Source organism: Cololabis saira, chromosome 20 (genome assembly GCF_033807715.1).
Source record: "Cololabis saira isolate AMF1-May2022 chromosome 20, fColSai1.1, whole genome shotgun sequence".
NCBI classification, from domain to species: Eukaryota; Metazoa; Chordata; class Actinopteri; order Beloniformes; family Belonidae; genus Cololabis; species Cololabis saira.
Window position 1 is genome coordinate 31641144 of NC_084606.1, and position 21423 is coordinate 31662566.

Sequence of the window (21423 nt, forward strand, 5' to 3'; positions counted from 1 at the left end):
GGGCTTTGAGTGGCGCTAAGGTTGTTTGCCGGCTGTGGAAGAATCCATGTCTACCCAAACAGAAGTTTGGATCCACCGCGCTCGTCTTCTTCCTGTATCCAAGCCGAGCGCCGTCGAGAACGCGCATGCAGCGTCATGTGACGTCACATCCGCAGCCCAGCGCGGGAAATTCCGGCCCAGAATTGCAGCACATTTTGCAGCACACAGCCTGTTCAAGGCAACGGAGAGATACACTAGAGGGCTCATTCTTTTTGGTTTGGAACGCTTCATCTGACATTATTACTAGAAAACTTAAAACGTATATGCATTTTTTTCATAAATCCTGCCTCATGCTCCTTTAATGCTTTCATGAAGACAAAATATGCATTAGTATTAGTTGGGAAGAGTTTTCAGATTTATCCAATCAAACTGTGGTAAGTTTTCTTTTCTTTAAACTATTCCCAATAAATAAATATTTCTTTTGGCTCTGAATTTTGGTGTGTTAAAAAGTAACAAGTAAGACATTTACATTTTGATTTATTTCTATTTCTTTCTATTTTTTAAACTTGCAATTCCATAAGGGTGTTTATACTTTTCAAATTCACTTGACGTTCTACTGTTTTTACATATATTTGTTTTGTGAGCACTGCAATAAATGGCATCCATATTATACTATAGGCATAACTCAATCTATATCTAAACTTTGAACATAGGTACAAAAAGCTTCTATTTAGAGCTTATTTGGCATAAGCAGCATCACAAAAACAGTACACAGTATATAAGTGGTGAAATGCTAATCTAAGTCTAACAAAACTATGTCCATAGAGGACCCCTTATCTGTAGTGGTAATTCATTTAATGTTTTGTACTGAATGCAGAGAAGGTTTAACAAAGAAAAAATAAGTTATATATCATAAGTTCTGGTTTCAGCAGCTATTAAAAGCCCAAGACCCTTCATTTCCTCAATCTAAGAAAACCAGCAAAATGAGTTTCTGCTGGCTGTGTTTTTGTCTACACAGTATGTTGGTTTCTTAGCTGCCTCTCTTTCTCTTTCAGACTCTGAATCAGCAGGTCCCTTCGGTAAACAAGGCCGAGTGATTGTTGGATTTGCATATTCCTGAATAAATTATGTTGCATTTCTGCGATAAGCACCACTCTGCTGTTTGCTAGCTTTTCCTCCTCCTTTTCTGCCTCCACTTGTCTCTCTACACCATTCACGCATGCTGCCACGAATTAACCTTGATCATCGGGGACCTCTGCAAATGAGAATCCACCGCTCAAAATTTGTGTTTTTCGACGGTCTGGAGGGGGAAAAAAAAAACAAGCATGTAGTTGGCCTGAAGTGGGACCCAGACTGCCAACAACACAGTCGCTTAATCAGGCCTGATAATGATGTATGCATGTCCGCCACCAAGGACAAGACTGACGGCCTCGTTCAATGCTGGGAGATGGGGACAGATAGGCCTGACAAAAGTAGAGGTGGAGATTAAAGAGATTGGAGGATTCAGAGAAATGGACCTGATAAAAAAAAAGGAGAGGAGAAAAGTTGTAGAGAAGGGAAAAAAAAACTGCCAGAACAAGTATATGAAGGAATGCCAAGGTAGACTGATCCACTTGAGGATATTTGTTGGAGCAAAGTGCCATTTCTTGTGGCAGTGTGTGTGTGTGTGTGTGTGTGTGTGTGTGTGTGTGTGTGTGTGTGTGTGTGTGTGTGTGTGTGTGTGTGTGTGTGTGTGTGTGTGTGTGTGTGTGTGTGTGTGTGTGTGTGTGTGTGTGTGTGTATATAAGTGTAGGCTTAAGTAATTGGGTTAAACCAGGGGTCGGCAACCCGGGAGATTTTTCAAAAATGTTTGACCTTTTTTCCTTTTTTTTTTTCTTTTCTCTTTTTTCCTTTTTTTTTCTTTTTTCCCTTTTTTTCCCTCTTTTTTTCTTCCTTTTTCGTTTTCCTTTTTAATCTCGACATTTCAACTTTTTCTCAACATTTTGACTTTTTTCTCGACATTTCGACTTTTTTCTCAACATTTCGTCTTTTTTCTCGACATTTTGACTATTTTGACTATTTCAACTTTTTTCTCAACATTTCGACTTTTTTCTTGAAATTTTGACTTTTTTTCCTCAACATTTCCACTTTTTTCTCAACATTTCACCTTTCGCCATTTGACTTCATTCTAAGGTTTATACAAAACTCATTTTTTGCGGCTCCAGACTCCAGACTGTGTGTGTGTAAGTACACGTACATGTATGCAGCCAGACAGGCATATGAACATGTGCACATATCCACATTACTGTGTCTAATGGGGCTGAGAAATGAGGTTCTTAATATGAACACATCTACAGACTGTAACCCCTTTTTAATTACAGCCCTGGCATGCTAAAGATGCAACAAGAAATATCTCCATAAAACTGAGCGTATGCCCCCCCCCCCCAATCAGCTCAGCTGATGAATGCTTTTTTCATACCCCCCCCCCCCCCCCCAACAATCCCCCTCTCCTCCTTGGGAGAGTTGGGCTGCTGGTATTTTGGCGGTGAAAAGGAAACCGTCGGACGGCAGGGGCATGAATATTCCAAATGACTAATGTTGCACATGCTTATTTTTGACATATCTGGCTTCCTCAGGGAAATAAAACACTTCTAATGCAGGGGGACCATCTGTTATCTGTTGCTGGTGTTTCAGAGCGGGCGGATTCACTGCACACACACACACACACACACACACACACACACAGGCAGACGCACATAAATACACACAGCCGCACAGACACGGACGCAGGAACGCAGAGAGATGCACGCATTTCCACCCAGCGGGAGGCGTACGTCGACAGTGAGACGCATCCACACGCACATGTACTAACAGCACAATCCACTGGGAGCCTGCTCAACAGACAGCTTATAAACTCCCATACAAATTGAACACTCCTTTTTTTTTTTTTTTTTTTTTTAATTCAGTGTGTTTTTCAAATGCTCTGTAAATCTTGGGCTGTATGTGACAGGGATTGCACTCACTTTTTATGCTCGCCATAAATACCTGGGCCTGTCTCATGGCAGATGGAGCAGGATAATATGCTGGTGGTGTGAAGGGGGAATAAACTAGCTGCAGGAAAACTAAATGGGAGACCCAGAAAACAGCCCTCTGCATCAGCCACACATCTCCCACCAACACTATTCTCCCCGAGATTTGTTTGAAATGGCCACAGGAATAGCTGCAGGAGGCAGGGCAAACAAAGCTCTCATGCATTGATAATCTGTTAGACTTATTTTCAGACAATATCCACAGTTGTGGGTATGCAATAATGCTTAGATTCAAACTATAAAATGTTTTGGATAGCTGAATTTTAAGTTGAATTTTCTGTCAGTGCCTCAGCTGGTTCATTTTCACAGTTAAATCCCAAACATTGTTTATTCTATATTGTATGCACCCTAATGAATAATAAATATAAGAAACTGATGTTATTTATATTGGGTATTAATTATTAACAATTTAGTGAAGAATATTATCTATGTATTTTTAATGTGGTATTTATAGGTAATATAATTGTAACGCTACACAGAGAACACAGAGAAGCAATTGATAACATTAGTGTGTAACAATAAGTTGCAGCTGCAGCAGATTAAAGAAGTTTGAACTACTTTATTGATGCTTTTTTATTACCGGTAAAAGGAAAACACAAAAATCGGAGAGGTCACGACAAGAAATCTCCACACACTTCAATTTTTGCAGTACTGTTTTGCTCGAATCTATTTTCTATTCTGTGAAATGCTAAAGATTTTAAAACAGAAGTGTTTTTTTGCAATCTTCAAGGGTACGTTTTCTTTTTAAAGGTTGTGCAATGTGTTTAATGCTTTACTTACACCTGGTATCACAAACCATCCTAAGTGATCCCATCACAAATCTAAGTACAGGTGTAATTCAAATTCAAAATTACTTTATTAATGCCTAAAAGAACATTAATTGTTGCAGCACAGATGATTTAAGTCCCTTCAAAGAGTCGTTGTAGAGGTGTATTGCTGTGGGTTAGGGTTAGGGTTAGTGGTCTGAAGACTCTGACTGAGACACCGTTGCTGAATCATTGTGTTGTGAAGAGGATGTTCAGGGTTGTCAATGATTTTCTTCATTTCATTAAGGATCCTCCTTTGGACAACCAGCTCCAGAGAATCAAGAACGGCCCCAAGAACAATTTGTTTAGTTTCTTTAAGTCACTGGCTGTGATGCCGCTCCCCCAACAGATGACTGCAGATACGATTGAACTCTTCACAAAGGTCTTTTAAAGGATATTACACACCATCCTTTCAACATTAAGAGCTGCAAACACTGAAGGACATAAGCATCAGTGTTGTATATCCGGTAGGAATGGGTGATATTTTACCGTTCACGATAAACCGTCCAAAAAATTCCCCACGGTAAGAATTTATCATCTCGCGGTAAAAACGATAAATTCCCGTTGATGATGTTTTTGTGTAAAACTGATTTATGGTTCTGTGTTAAATCCACGCACAACGTACAGGAAGGAAGGAAGGAAGGAAGGAAGGATATGAGCCAGGAGGGAGGGAGGGAGGGAGGGAGGGAGGGAGGGAGGGAGGGAGGGAGGGAGGGAGGGAGGGAGGAAGGAAGGAAGGAAGGAAGGAAGGAAGGAAGGAAGGAAGGAAGGAAGGAAGGAAGGAAGGAAGGAAGGAAGGAAGGAAGGAAGGAAGGAAGGAAGGAAGGAAGGAAGGAAGGAAGGAAGGAAGGAAGGAAGGAAGGAAGGAAGGAAGGAAGGAAGGAAGGAAGGAAGGAAGGAAGGAAGGAAGGAAGGAAGGAAGGAAAGAAAGAAAGAAAGAAAGAAAGAAAGAAAGAAAGAAAGAAAGAAAGAAAGAAAGAAAGAAAGAAAGAAAGAAAGAAAGAAAGAAAGAAAGAAAGAAAGAAAGAAAGAAAGAAAGAAAGAAAGAAAGAAAGAAAGAAAGAAAGAAAGAAAGAAAGAAAGAAATAAGCCAGAAAGAAAGAAAGAAGGATAAATTCCCATTGATGACGTTTTTGTGTAACAAACATGGCGGAAGGCAGATCTGAGATTTATATTTGTATAGAAGCTCAATATTAAATTGAGCTTCTATACGGATTTGATGGTTTTATAGTTACAAAGGGGGAGTTGAATTGGTATTTTTTTTATCGTCATTTTTATTGTTATCGGGATAAATGCAAGAAATGATCGTGATACATTATTTAGTCCATAACGCCCATCTCTAATATCCAGTCCAGTCTGTGGTTTAGGTGGCGGTGGTGGTGGAGGAGTATAAATAACTTGGTGTTTGAGGTATTTATACTCCTCCACCACCATCACTTTTTTTGCCATGATAGAAAAACCATCCGATTTGTCTTTGACACCATGCCACAAAACGGTCAGACACTCAACCATTCCCTCGTACAAATGTGGTGTGTTTGTGAGGGAGTCAGTAATCCGGGTGATTGTGGAGGCATCCACCTGTGTCTTCTAGAGTTTCTAACGTAGTATTGGCTGGATGGTTTAAATGCACTGGAGAAATCAAGGAACATGATCCTCACACTCCTGCATGGTGTTAAGCAGACTGCAGTGGGTCCTGGAAAGAGCTTGTTTGCTTATTCAAGAGGGACAATGAAAACTCTCCAGGACCTTCATGATGTGGATGTTGGGGCTACAGGTCTACAGTCATTAGGAGAAGGTGGGTGAGATTTTTGTCTTTCACAGGACATTTTGAATTGGGTTAAAATGTTTTTAGACATTTCAAATGTATGACAAATTGTAGGACTCAAATAGAAATATAAGACATTCCCCTTTATTTAGTCATTTTTAATTTTTTAATAACTTTTTTTTATTGAAAAAGTGACTGGCATTGATTTCCTGTCCTCGTAAATACAAACAAAGGGGAGCAGCAGCAGAAACTCAGATCTGCAGTACAAGGGGTTTTGATTTATTGACAATTAAATTAAGAAGTTCACATAAGTAGTGAACACATGATTGATGAAAACATAAGTGGAAATAAAGAATAGAAACAGGCCTACACTAACAATCATTCAAACATGGTTTGTGGCTACTTTTGTCCATTCAACATTGATGCTTTTGTTTTTTCTTTAATGTCAGAAGACAGATAAGGAGGAGCTGGATCAAAACAGAGTTTAAGACAAGAAGAAGTAAAAACACAAAGTTACATTAACCCTTTTACATTAAAAAAAGTTATAGAAGTAAATGGAAAAAACTGTGGGACTGACATTTAAACATTAATCACACACAGAGGGAAAAAAAAATTGTGAAGATTTCTAATTTAATAAAATGATCCTCTCAGTTCCTGGTCGATTCTCCTTCCATTAAATAATAAAGAACAGAAAAGCTTGTTCTCATAAATGTTTTAGAACCATGCCCAGCTATATGAATGTGTCCGGCGTAATTACTTTATTGATTTTGTCTTACTATAGTCCCAATATATGTTGAAATGTAGGAAATGTACAGTATGTAGGAAATTTTGCCCCCAACTCTCCTTTCGTTGCCCTTCTTCTACTTTTTTCAGGTGACTAGATGTGGTTAAGCGCATCCAATACATTTGTTATTTTTGCAGGGAGAAACCATGTACCTGTTTATTATTATTATATAAGGCGGGGAATGAGATAAAACCCCTCGAGATGCATGTTAATGGCAGGTATGAATGAACGTGCTTTTATGCTGCGTTCCATTTACCTCGGAAGTCGGAACTCGGAACTGGGAATGACGTCACAGCCGAGTTATCAGCGTTCCAGTTACAAAGTAGGAAAACAAGTTTGTAGTTCGCATATATCACATGAAAAATGTAAATTACACTATAGCAGCATATATATGCCGAACAATACTTGTATACGACTGATTTAGTGTGACCAAAACTAGAATGAAGTGCTACGGATTTTTACAGAGCTCTCTTCTACTGTTTACAACCGGGGCAGCCATCTTGGAATGTGAACTCGGGGGTGGTGAAGACTCTCCCACTTTCCCAGTGGGAAATCCCACTTGGAGGGGCGTTCCAGTTGAAAATTCCGACTGGGAACTAGGAAATCCCCACTTCCGAGGACAAATGGAACGCGGCACAAGCCGTCCACTAGTGATCGGATCACTAAGGAATCAAACAACTTCAGACGTCAGAACAATGGAGAATATTCTATTTGCGACAATGTAAAATCAACCAGTCATCCTAAAATAAGGAGGACAGATCTTTCCATCTGTCCTTTTCTTTATAATAAAAACATAATAATGACAACAGCCTTCTTTGTGTAATTGGTCCATGAAATTAGTGCTGGGCGGTATACCGGTTCATACCGACTACCGGTGTTTATTTTTCTTATGATATGAATTTTTCACATACCGTAATACCGGTGAGTATGTACAGTAGCGTACACAACGTTGGGAACGTGGCGCTGCTGGACACTGTTTGTGAGGGGGACTGTTTAGCAGTAGTGATGCACCGATTGTTCGGTAACCGAAATTGTTCGGCCGAAAATGGCAAAAAAAAACACTTTCGGTGTTCGGTGGAATAAGTGGGAAAAAAACCGAACAATTAATAACGGCGTTGTAATATAAGGAAATAGACTGGCCGCTCCCGTAACGGTTGCGCACCACAAACATAAATCGTTGGCCAACCAAAAAGTAACCACATAAGAATTTTACCTAACATTCACCAGGAGGTGGAACCAAAACAACATAATGTTGGGAAATTAAAAAAATGTTCAGTTTTTTATGTTCAATTAAATATTTTCTACCTTTTTTTCTTTGAAAAGCATGCCTAAATCAAATGTAAAATAGGCCATTCTAAGCCAATTTACTGCAGCAATTCCTTTCCAAATCATTAGAAAATGTGGTTAACACCCAGTTGTGCATGAAAAAGAAAATACCGTGATATACCGTGAAACCGATATAATTTTGAAAAATACCATGATATAAATTTTTGGTCATACCGCCCAGCACTACATGAAAGGTTGTGTTGTGCGTTGCCTCGCTTAGTTTCGTGATAACGCAGCAAACCCCACCTTATTAGTAAACTCACTAAAGCCTGCTATCAAAGCAATGCAAAAGGGCAGTTTCATTTTAACTTCATTTGCATGCAGTTTTATTATCCTAAAAATTGAGGAAATGCTTTCGGGGGTTGGTTCGTGTTAAATAACTGTCCTCGTCTGCACCACGGTACAAAAACACACACACATTGTACCTATAGTCGACACCAGCATCAGGTAAAATAAGCCCCCAAACCTCCCAGCTCTTGTGTTATGGAGATAAACAGATTTGCGACACAATAAAAAAAAAAAAAGATTAATCTAATTCCACAAACTAAGGTGTGCGAGTGTCTGTGTGGGTGTGCACAGTTAGTCACGTAATGTAACTGGATTTTATAGCCGTTGTGAGACCATAAAGAAGAAAAATGAAGAGTCAGAAGAGCAGGGAGTGTGCAGAGGACAGTTGTACAGGTTCATTACTTACCGCTGTCACCGGGCTGTAAGTGAGGACCTTCGCTCATCGCAGCGCTCGGGGCCCCGTGTTCTTCTTTGATCTAGAAGCACATGATGGGAAAGGTCAAAGATCTGTAAACCTGCACGCCGTTTGCTATCACCTGCATTTCCATACAAAGCAACAACAAAGCTACGTAGGCGTGTGTGAGAGTCAGGGAAAGGGATTTTAAAAGTCCATAAGTCTAATGTGCACATCCCGGCAGACGGTGACGAAACGCAGCGTTTCAAAACACAAAGCGCTTCTTGTTGCACTCTACGAGGCTCCCAGGAGCCTTCAAAAGGCGGTTTAATGATGAAAGACAACATGCTTGGATGCCTGTGTTCTGTTTTAGGTCGCGAGGGAAAATCAGGCAAAGCCAAAACATTTTCAGGTCTTTAATTTTCTTTTGAAGATGCCACATTCATTTAGAAATGTTCAAATCACACCCTGGTTCCTCACCTTACGGAAGCTGTTAGGGTAGATAATCACCTCTTAGAATAAATATCGACTTTTAAGCTGCAGCTGGAAAATGCAGATATACTTAATAAGGAAATATTGATGTTTGAAATCTATCTGAGGGTAGCAAAATGTGGGTTATTTCAGTCGTGCTGTGTGCTCTTGTTGAAGCTTGTAGGCATCCTGGGTACTGTATTAAAGAGAACAATGGAATACAGCATGGGATATGCATTTTCTATAACGTTCAAGATGCTGAGGAGCACTAAACTTGACAGGGATCCTACACATGGAGACAGAAGAAATAGAGGTCTGACTTGATGGGTTGTCAAATGCTGAATGCTGTCACTTTGTCTTTTATTGGAAAACGGACTGTAAACTCAACTGTGCAAAGTGAGAGGTGTTGCCAAATGCAATGTGACTCACCACCTCTAAGAAGTCCAAAAAAACACATTTCTTTTCGCAGATCACTGTGACTTTTCATGCTGCATTTGCAGTTCAGAATCTTTTCGCCAGACTGGAGTGGACAGAAATGTGAAAAATGTCATGTAAAGCGAAAGGAAAACGTGTCAACTGAGTTACCGTGCTTGACAAGCGTTCTAAAGCAATATCAAGTAACAAATCTAGCTTGAAAAAAAGCAGCTTAAGAATTGTTTTGGTGCCATGCAGACATGCCACAGCGCGTCAAGTGTGTGACAACGGCAGCCGTTCTGCCAGCGAGCAGCACGGGCTGAGCTGAGAACGGACCTCTGCGGATCAACGGCTTCGGCTAACACGAGGCTCTGCAGCGGAGGACGGACCCGACAAACTTCCACTGATTCAAGACGATGCATGAAAGCAGAAAAGATGCGAGTGATTTGACTGCTAACTCAGCAAAATGCTTTCTCAACCAGGAGCCGGATTCACAAAATATTCTTTTTTTTTTTTTTTTTTTTTAAAGATTTTGTTGGGCTCTAGTGGCCCTTTATTGAGATGCAGACTGGAAAGGGGTAGAGAGAGAGAACGGGGAAGACATGCAGCAAAGGTGTTTCGAACCCGCGACCGCTGCAGGAGGAGGACTGTAGCCTCAGTATATGAGCCGCCGCTTAACCCACTGCGCCAACGAGCGGCCCTCACAAAACATTCTTAAGAAGAAAAATCTTCTTAAGTGTCATTTTTTTTCTTAAGTTCAGTCTTAAGAAGAAAAAAGAGAAGAAGTCATATTCTCCAAAAAAGTTCTTAAGTATTTTCTCAACTTTCTTCTTAAGAAAAAGCTGGTATGGTATGGTATGGTATGGTAAATGGTATTCTTGAAATAAAAGTTCTCAAATTTGTTCTTGACTTTTTTCTTAACTTTAAGACAACCTTGACCTGTCTTAAGATTTCTTCTGTGAAAAGGTAAGCCTCTAATATCACCTTTTTCAACACATTTTAGACAAGTTTAGACTAGTAGGTCATAGTTTGAGGATATACTTTGTAATTAATTACACAAAGAGCCTTTTAACTGTTTGTTAGTGTTAGGATTTCATAAAATTGTTAAAGCTCAAAGAATTCAAAACCTCTCGTATTGATTAAGACACGGAGCCAACCCCGGGTGTTAAGGGTAGACAGAAATTAGATTGAAGTTAAATACAATACAGATTGTTGGAGAGGAGACGGGGGAAAGGTGACACCTTAAGGTGACTTCTCCTTGATCTGGCTCTTCTAATGAAATTAATTTGCAATACACATGCCATTGGGGAATAAGCAGACGCTTAGCTGTGGGGAGTCTCACCTGTGAGCTAGGCTTGACACCCCAGGGAAAGGAAGATGCAAGTGACACGTCTCTTAGGCTCAACCAATGAAAATCATTTGCAAAGAACACCTTCCTTTTCAGTATAAAAAAGATTGGATCGATGACCCCCGTGTGCATTTCTCTCGTACCCACGCGGTCTGACAGAAGTGTACCTCCGGCCGGAGAAACCTTGTGCTTGACATGATTAAAAGTTGTATTAACCTGTGATTTCATTCCACTAGTTTTTCTTCCGGATCACCAGACAAACGAACACAAAATCTTTCATTAGCATGTGTGCAATGCAATGACATATTTTAAGAAGTTCTTAACTAGGAAAAATAAGAAATTCGTAAGAAATTACAGTTCTTAAGACGGTTCTTAAGAAAATATTGAGGAATTGCACTTAAGAACTTTCTTATGAACTTCTTAATTTTAGATCTTAAGACATTTCTTAAGATCGTTCTTAAGAACATATTGGTGAATCAGGCCCCTGGTCTGGTCTTTCCTGGCTTTTCTAGACCAGCTTGTACTGGCACAACAAAATACTAGATTAAAATTAAATGAAAAACTTTCATTTGTTCCTCCTAAAACTTAAATCGGTAAAAAGTTTGCATTTGAACTTAAATGAAGTTGAATACTCTTATGAGAAAACTGTTTAGGGAAAGAAAACAAACATTTTGACGAGAAAAAGCTCAGCGGAAAATGTCAAGATGCGGTCAGCGTGTAGAAGTAATCTCTCTTGCTTTTCATCGGATGCAGCTTCTGAGATGAATTAAACAGCAAATATCTGGAGCTGAAACTGCAGCTCAGAGAAAACCGAATAACCTCCACTCACCTGCTCCTTTTCAAGCATGTAGGAGGAACTATGGCGACTGCTGAAAACACAACAACTCTCATGTCTTTAGGCAATAATTAAGCACCACTCATTCTGACTTCAAGGTTGTATCCATGCAGGAAATGCAAACATGCAGGCAGATATTTATTACAAAATCTCCCAAGCAATATTGCCAACGATCCTGAAAATAGCTCTGTTTTTTGGGGGGTTTTTTTCTCCCTTGCTGCCTAACTTTTTCCCAGTTGGTAGCCAAGCTCATCCACCTTAGGCGTCGTTTCCCCGGCTTGCAAGCAGTATAAATGCAGATATCTGATATGGGCTATATTTAAAAAATAATGTAAGCAACTCTTAAATAAACTTGGATATAGGCAGTAAATAAGAATTTGCCATTGAGACCTGCAGTGCAAATACAACCAAAGACATTTTCTGAGTTTACCAAGTATACAGCCTTTATAGACGTATACAACATTTTGAAGCAATCACTGCAATCAAGCGAATTCTGTGACTCTAAATGAGACTTTTGCACCCGAATACGGGTAATTTGTTCCACTCTCCATCAGCAACCTGCTCCAGCTGTCTCAGATGTGAAGGGTTTCTTCTCCAGACCGCATGTTTCAGCTCTTTCCACGGATGCTCAGTAGGATTTAGATCACGGCACTTCAGAATAGTCCAATATGTTGTTCTTAGACAGTCTTGGCTGTTTATAATTGTGTGTTTTGGGACATCATTCTGTTGGAGGATTCATCACCTGCAACTGAGCCCAAACTTTCTGACACTGGGCAACACTTTTTGCTCCAGAATGTGTTGATGGTCTTGACATTTCATCGTACCTTGACAGATACAAGACATCCTTTACCAGATGCAGCAAAGCAGCCCCGGAATGTAGCCACGTTGGCTTGAAGAGCAAGGGATGGTACAATCTGGTACTGATTAGGGCTGTTCGATTAATCGATTTTAAATCGTAATCGCGATTATGTAATTAGAACGATGTTAAAACGTGAAAATCGTAAAATCGATTTTTCACTTTTTTTTTTTTTTTTTTTACCTTGTCTGCACACATATTAATGATTGATACCATATTAATGATTGATGGAAATACCTCTCAATACCTGCGACAAGTGCCCCATCGGAGAGGCTCTTTAGTGTAGGAGGGGGCGTTGTAACATGCCACCGGGCATCCCTCAAGCCAGATGCCGTAGACCGGCTCGTGTTCCTTGCAAAAAACTTGCAAATGTGAATAGCAAATGTAATGACTGACATTACACACCTCTACCTCCTTCATGGGTTGCATTATTATTTAGCATGCAAAGACCCAGTTTAGTTTAATTAGAAAATGTCTTGTTTTATTTAATTGGAAATATAACTTACTGTATGTTTGCAAGTGCTGATTTGCTGATTTTTTTTCAGAGATAAAACTTTATATTTTATTATATTTTTTAAAACTTTTTTTCAACTTATTTTACAGAGTTTTGCACTTTATTCATTCATTTTTGGTTTAATAAGAGCAAAGTTTGCACTTAAAGCCCAATGGGGCAAATGTTCAATAAAAAAACAGCATATTTGAAATCATTTCTTTGCCTTTTGTCAATTCACAAAATAATCGTAATCGTAATCGAAAATCGGATTTTGAGAGAAAAAAATCGAGATTTTATTTTTGGGCAAAATCGAACAGCCCTAGATGGTACAATCTGGTACTGATGTACTTTGACTTTGGAGTGAACCCTACATCTTCTTGGAAGTTGTTCTGGGCTCTTTGGTTGCTTTTCATTTTGTCATTATTTTTCCTCTTGCAGCCACGTGAAGACTTTTCATTGTTTAAAAATGCTAATTACAGACACACTAGTTCAACATCTCATTACCGTCAAATTATTTGTAATCTTTTCTAGGAATACCAACTAATTTGTCAAGGTCAGTTTCATAGTAATAACAATAATAATCATTATTATTCATATTTGAATTATTCTGTTATCCCACAGTTCAAAAGCAATGGCTTTTGAATTAATTCAGTGAATTATTATCTATTAGAATTTACTATTACTTGTATAAGCTTCAAGTTATTTTAGTGGCCATTGTGGGTTTTGAGATAAAAAGAGCGAAATCCTTCTTCTACTATAATTAAGACTTATATTTATGATGCATTGTATTGTGTTTAGGGGGAGCTGTTTTCCGTGGTGCATTAAAAAAAACTTGCACAGCTTTCAAGTGGCCAAAGAACTGAAGTGACAATAGACAAGAATCACAAAACCCCCCGAAACCTCAACAAGACAAGTTTCCTGCACATATTGAGGCAGGAAACATGACATGAGGCAGAAATAATGGAAGTTCCACTTCAAGTGCAGTCATTAGTCTACCTATCTTTTCATGTCCACATCATTCCCTGGTTCTTGTTTATGTTTGTGAGCCAGACACTGGCAGAGGAAAGGCTTCAAGCAGCCAAATACGGCGCTCTCAGAAATCTGCTGCCAAAAGAAAACAGAGGCTCGCTGCTGAAAACTGTCTGCCTTTGAAGGATCTTTATTCACCGTTTCCCAGCTGCCGGAGACGTGAGCTACTGCTTAGACATACAATGGGCGCACCACGGGTATTTGTCCATCGAGAGCTGAGCCCAGTAAATGAAAAGAGGAGCACACATAACCAGGAAGCGGCTAATTAATTGACAAGCAGATATTTCTGAATTTATAATCATCAAACAGACTTCATTTTGTTCCCCCACCACCATCCTTGCCAACCCATCTTCCCAAGCGACTTACTTAAGAGACTTATCTTATAAATACAGCCCTAATCAAAATAAATGACTAAAACCTCTAAGGGAGTTGAAGGCTATACAAATTTACATCAGAGGAACTGATGCAATTTAAACAGCCGCCTATGAACGACTGACTTAAGGTTCAAATCACAGAGAGCAGCAACTTATGTAATACTTCCAGTGCTTTTTTGTTGTTGTTGTTGCTCAGTTTGGCAGACCTACATTCATGACAGCCAAGTAGGAAAGAGAACAGCCTCCTTCCATGTGAGTGTTACGCTGTATTCCCACAGCACTGTGCTCGCTTGCTGTGTCATATTTGACATATTTTTCTTTATATTTATGTGTCGCATGTCTGAATCTGCGTGGTAAACCCATCTTTATGCATATTTTTAACTTCATATTCTTCCTCTTGTTTTCTACTGGGTACGCATAATAAAAAAATGAGTCAGTGGCTGATGTTAACAGCCTTTACAGGCTCTGTGAGCCACTGACTGTTTTATAGCTGGTTGCTGCTATCTGGCGAAGAGAAGCGTGGTGATAAATGAATCGTATATTCACCTAGGCCCAAAATTTTATGGATATGTTGCAGGCACACAACTATACAATGGATGGAGCACACTGTAGTTGCAAATCTCAGTCCCCATCGCCTGTTTCATCACTTAAAGGGGACATATTTTGGAGAAAATAAACCTTTTCAGTGGTCGAATCCATTTTTTGGGGGGAGTTTTAGTCACTACCAACTCTAGTCCAGGCGTGAAAACATGTCGTTAGTGAACCATTCAGTTTTGCAGGGTATTTTGACATGATACACCCAGCTTCCCCATATTATGCTGTAATTACTTCGCCTAAAGAAGTAGGGATGAGAATCCAGAACCGGTTCTTGTTCAGAACTGGTTCCCAGTGTTTCAATTCATTGGATTTGTTTGCAAATTTTGCAAACGATTCCCTTTTCAATTAGGGCTGGGGATCGATTCAAATGTCAAGAATCGATTCGATTCCGATTCTTAAGATTCAGAATCGATTATCAAGATTTGATTCGATTCGATTCCGATATTGATTTGGGTTAGTGTTATTAAAACTGTTTTTTGAGTTGTTGCATGGATGATATGACTGTAGTTCTGCAAAATATTACTACTAGTATTATATTGAGATTAAACAGCAAGTATTGCAGCTAATGATGCTGTAAGGACCAATCACCTCCCAGAATGCTGATAGAACTGCTTTCAGAAACATCATGTGGGGCAGAACAGATCCAGGGAGGAAACAGAGACGGATGAAATCGGTTTTATTTTTTCCCACATTCCGTTTTTATTTGTTCCATTTTCGGTCTATTTTGGTTTTTAATTTTTGAGCATTTGGTTTTTAGCATTTTTTGCAAATGTAATCCCAAGACAGTATATAAAGTAATGAAATATAGACAATTTATGCAATTATAACTGAACAATTTAATGTTTTCATACCTTTAAATATATTTAAAGGCAAAAACATGGCACCAGTTATTCTCGTGTCCAACAAAACATTCCTTTTTTGGGGATAAACAAAAAAATAACCAAAAGTTGTAATGTAATGATGAAAAAAAATACATAAATAAATTAAAACAAAAAAAAATAATCGATCTTTAGACATATGAATCGATTTTTAGGAATTAATATGAGAATCGATTTAGAATTGGGAAATCGATTTTTTCAACACAGGCCTATAATTCCAGTGGGCACCAATGACTTCGTCGCGCATGTTGCCTAACCCAGCAGTCAACAGTAAACATGCCGCCCAAGCGATACAAATGCTCCAAAGTCTGGTTACAATTCAGTAAAAAAGAAGACGACAACGGGGGAACTTGCAATACTTTTCAAGTGGATATTTCGTGAAATGGTTAAGGTTGCAGATTTGCAAAATATACAGTCTGACGATTTGACTTGACTGGCTGACAGTTTTATTTTTGAGTGCTCAGTTCATACCATTCTCCTTTTAAAAAGGATATTTTTTTAATTTTATTAGAAAAATGTTGGAAATTCTGGTGGAATTTTTACATTAGTGATACTAATGAGATACGATGACGATGAGATACGATAATGAGATACGATGAGAAGCCATAGTTTGTCAGTAGCTGGTGTGAAAATGTGGAATAGCCTAAACAATGAATTAAAGTTAGCAAGAAATTTAACTGTTTTCAAACATGAGTTAAAGAAGCTGTTATTGAAGGAATATCAAACCTAGGTTCAGGAAGGCAATGTCTGGCTATGTGTACGAAACAAGGCAATGTGGGAAAATCAGCACTGGAGCACCTGGCATGGAAACAAAACATGGAAACAAAACAAAGTGACGATAAAATGTATGTGTGTGAAATTGAGCTCTATCACAGCACAGCAGATATCACGACCAAGCAGAACATAAAATCAAGAATGGAGATTCTGAACTGGTCAGTAAATGCTATTGACAAGATTTTTTTCTACACGGCGTGCTGGGACAGGGGAACCGGCCTGTCCAGATGGGACATTCTTGGCGGGGTACACTATGGACAGTTGGAACAAATGGAGAGTGGTGTGTCTTGGGGTGCTGGATATGGAAGACGTGGAGGACGTCTATATCTTCACGGGCATGACGGTGGGACTGGTGATCCTAGGGCTTGGCGGTGTCTGGATGCTACAAAAGCTGAGAAAAGTGAGAGCTGATCAGGCAAAGCTGCTCTCTGGCCTCTCTGACATCCAGGGGAGACTGACCAGTGTATGGTCGGATGTGTCCAAAGCTCGTGAGGAGATTAAGTCAGTACGAGCGGAGGGGGCAAAGGCTGTGGCGGCTAGAGAGCCAGAGGACAGCGACTAATCAAAATCTGCATTGACACACGCACCTCCATTGCAAATTGGATTGCATGCAAAAAGAGACTTGGACATAAAAATAACTGAACAGTGGACACAGTAGTAAATCACAGGAACGGTGATCAGGATGAGTGGACTGGACACGTGTACAAACATACATGCTATCTGGACTGTGAAGGATGAAATTAGACAAATTGCTATGTGGTAAACTATGTATCTTACTGAATTCTGTTGTTGATGTGATCATGAATCTTACATAGAACGGGGCGGGACTTTGATAAGCGTCAGCTTCTCCCGTACCCTTTTCGTCATGTGTTGAGTATGCAATGTATAATGTTCTGGAGATGAAATGTGTCTATATAAACATGCCGAAATAAACGAAATAATAATCAACCTTTTATTGTCCTTTTTTTCCAAATGAGAATCGATAAGGAAATCGATAAAGAACCAAATCGTTAAACAGAATTGAAAATGGAATCGTAAAAATCTTTTCAATTCCCATCCCTACTCAGAAGTACCACAGAACTGTAACACTGATCTCAAAAGAGACACACCCTGAGAAGGATGAGGGTGGGGCTGATTCGAGTGTCAACTCCGCCCCCTAAAGCTATCTGCTATGAACAGAGCAGTAGAGACATGGTTGAAAAGGGAGCTTTTGTACTCAGTCTCTGTCAAAGACTTTCCGTTAGAATCTCAGGAAATAGTTCTTTGAAAACAGGTCAGAAAATGTCTCCTTAAAAAAATAGCTGTTTTTTGTGCAGACATCTGCTGTATCAAGCTTTATTCACGCCTTCAGTGTTTATTCACTGGACAACAGATTGGACGGAAAATGCAACACAGATGACATACAAGAACAGGCAAAGCAAACTGAGGCTCCTCCGTGCTTGAAGAGAATTATTACAAATCCTCAATAAGTCTTTAGTTGAAAGACGCCATCGAGTAAGGCAGCAGCGTCAGAGCTGGTGGCTTAAAGAACCTGAACAAAATGATAACGAAGCCTGTCTCTGTGCTGGAGACTGTTCAAGTTGGCAAATATAATGGACGTGGCTACAGTCTGAGGTCATGAATAAGACAAGACTTCTCGGGTTCTGTGCAAGACTCTAACAGGAGGTCATTCCTGCCGGATCTCACACTGCTTTCTTTACAGTGACGGGATAAAAAAATACACTTTTCTGTGCCTTATTTTTATAGATCTTCCATGTTTTATACTGCAACATTTGCGGGATTAATGACTTATTATCAAACTGAATTGATGCTTCAGCACGTATTTCTGCAGAGAAGCAGAGATTAATGGTAAATGTGGTGAAAACATGATGTTTGCAGAGCTCAGAGAATCTTCTCTGCCTCGTGACACTGTCGCTAATGCAAAGTGAACATGACTGTAACATTTGTGGAAGCCTCTACTGAATTTAACGTTTAGACAGGAGTACAGACTGGAAGGTCATCGTGTGCCCTGCACAGACTGACTGTGACATTCAACATTCAGAAAAAGCCGCTCCTCTTACATTGCTACTAAAACGAATTGTTGTAGTTCCTGCCCTTATGGGAATACAAATGCTGAGAGCATCTACTGAATTAAAAAGGCAAATAACTCTAAAGCACAAAGAAAACAGCACGAGTCTTAAAGAGACGCTAACTTGAATCAATGGAAAAGCCGGCATGTGTAACTTCCTGTGACCGATCGCATCCTCCTGGAAGGAAGCGGCTGCACGGCCCAGGTTCACTTGGCATGCTTCTATTAGCTCAGAGATTTAGGTAGTAGTTCAATGTAAAGTTATCTAGAAACCAAGACAAACTCGGAGGTGTTTATAATTTCAATATATAAAATACTTCAAATGAAAAACATATATTCTGTGAATCACGCCCGCCGATAGGGGGGGGACAAACGGGTCTGTGTCCCGGGCCCAGAGTAGGGGGGGGGGCCCAGAACTGAAAAAAAAAAAAAAAAAAAAAAAAAAAAAGTTTTAATTTTTATTTATTTTTTATTTATTTATTTTTTTAATTCTCATTAAATTATGGAATCATTTTTCAAACTGTTTCAAAATATGCCTATTTGTGGAAAACATATGTAGTATTTGAGTTACATAATAGCTTGTTATTTGTTTTCTTCCTAATTGTCCTTGTGGTCAAGAACCCCCAACACAAAAATGGTTTGGCCGCTGATCAAAATTTGATGTTATCATTTAATTTAACCATTAGAATGGTCAAAATGTCCGGTCAGCACAAGTCCAGTGCTCAGAAAAGAAGCGAAAAGAGAAGAAGAAAATAGATGCCCCATAGATTCTCTACACAAATATTTTAAAAGGGTGGTGACGGTGAAGCTGGAATTAATAAAGTCAGCGTAGAGCAAGGTAAGAAACAGTGCAGCCAACGTTTACCAACCTTGTAACTTAACCTAACTGGCTAGCTCTATGTTAACGTCCATTAGCTTGTATAAAAACCTGAAGAGCAAAGGGAGAGGAGAGGAAGAGGGAGAAGGAAAGATCCGGGCGCAGGGGGGCCCACCTTAGATTATTTTGTCCGGGGCCCCGGCAAGACTGTCAGCTGGCCTGCTGTGAATTATTGCATATGTGAGGCTTTAAAGGGTTAAAACTGTTAAAATCATATTTTACAGAGAAGAAAGTAAGAACAACATCCATCGATGTCTTTTACCTGCTTAATCCAGTACAGGGTCACAAGGGTCTGCTGGATCCCAGCTCATTACTGGCAAAAGGAAGGGGTTCACCCTGGACAGGTGGTCAGTCCATCACAGGGTTATACACACACATATATACACAAACAACCATGCACACTCACACCTACGGGCAATGTAGAATCATCAATCATCTACTATGCATGTTTTTGGACTGTGGGAGGAAGTCGGAGCACCGGGAGAAAACTCACGCAAGCACTGGGAGATCATGCAAACTCCACACAGAAAGACCCTGCCGGGCCCGGGGGTCGAACCGGGGACCTTCTTGTTGTGAGGTAACTGTGCTAACCACTAATCCACCGTGCTGCCCTATAAAAACACATATCTGCCAAAAAAAAAAAAAAGTACCTTGACATCTAAGGATCAGAATCAGCAATAAAGGAACCCTCATCAGTCAACCTCTAATAGTGTAATAACAATGTTAATACACTTAATACTGTTAAACACAATATAACAACTCCTAAGTGTTTAAAAGTCAATGCAAGTGCATGAGAAACATTTATTTTTATAGCACCAGACAACAGTCAGAAAGTGATGTACAATAAAATAATAACAGCAAGATAAAAACATCCACTCTGCAACTTCTAATTAGTTGCTGTGTGGAAGTTGACAGCTGAGGTAATGCTCATGTTAGCAAAAATAACTAGAAATGGAGAAATATTCTTTCTTTTCCTTTATTTCATGCTTTGATGGAAACACCACAAAGATACAGTCCCACAGCTGCCTTAAAATGTGTTTCACAGCTCTGTTCATAGCAGCAGGTTGTAGCAGGTGGAGTCGGCTGCTCGACTCCATCCTTCTCCTCTGCTTGTTGCAGCTTTGCAGAAACCAAAGGCACAGCAAATGTGGCGCAATGCAACTCAGATGGAGGAATAATCTAGTCCAGAGGTTTTCAACTGGTTTTGTCCCAGGGACCATCATTATAACCAAGAAGCAACTCGGGGACCAACTGCTTTTGGGGATGTTTGTTTTATTTTGCACCCTGCTTTTAAAGGAGCATGAGGCAGGATGGAGGCAGGATTTATGAAAAAAATGTGTATACGTTTTAAGTTTTCTAGTAATAATGTCAGATGAAGCGTTCCAAACCAAAAAGAATGAGCCCTCTAGTGTATCTCTCCTTTGCCTTGAACAGGCTGTGTGCTGCAAAATGTGCTGCAATTGTGGGGCCAAATTTCCTGCGCTGTCCTTTGGATGTGACGTCACATGACGCTGCATGTGCGTTCTCCCCGTTCTCCCGTGCTGGCTTCACCGTTGGCTGCAGTACCCCCAACGGCCGTCGTGGTGAAGGGTGGCGCTAGAGAGTCTAATTTCTTAAAAGGAGCCTCATGCTCCTTTAAATAAGAGTATGGGCCTATATAGGCTATTTATTTGCATCAGTGTCTATTTTTATTTGCACCTTTTGCTATAAAAAAAAAAACAGTAAATGAAAAATGAACAATAGGAAGCCAAGAGTGCTTATAATATTACAAAGTTCACTCTCACTCAATTGACATAATTTGGATAGGTAAATTATTCACAAAAATGAATAGTAAATGGAAAATAAATTGAGTCTAAAGAATACATTTCTTTAAATGTTTAAATAATCATGTGTCAACACTGTTCTCTGACGTGGCCATTAGGCGTCACAGCTCTCGCAGAGCGACCACACGAGCATCCACTAGTGGTGACTGTCTCATCCCACAATGCAACACTTCTTT

The 21423-nt window shown here is 39.7% G+C and overlaps 1 protein-coding gene across 1 annotated transcript in view; it reads right to left on the reverse strand.

Annotated features, from left to right (window-relative positions):
• Positions 1-21423, reverse strand: part of LOC133419948 (glucosidase 2 subunit beta-like) — a 247937-nt gene that overhangs the window by 208836 nt on the left and 17678 nt on the right. Inside the window, exon 2 of the mRNA XM_061709453.1 lies at positions 8423-8492. Within this exon, the coding sequence (XP_061565437.1) occupies positions 8423-8459 (37 nt within the window). The 5' untranslated portion in view covers positions 8460-8492. The remainder of the gene's footprint in view (positions 1-8422; positions 8493-21423) is intronic.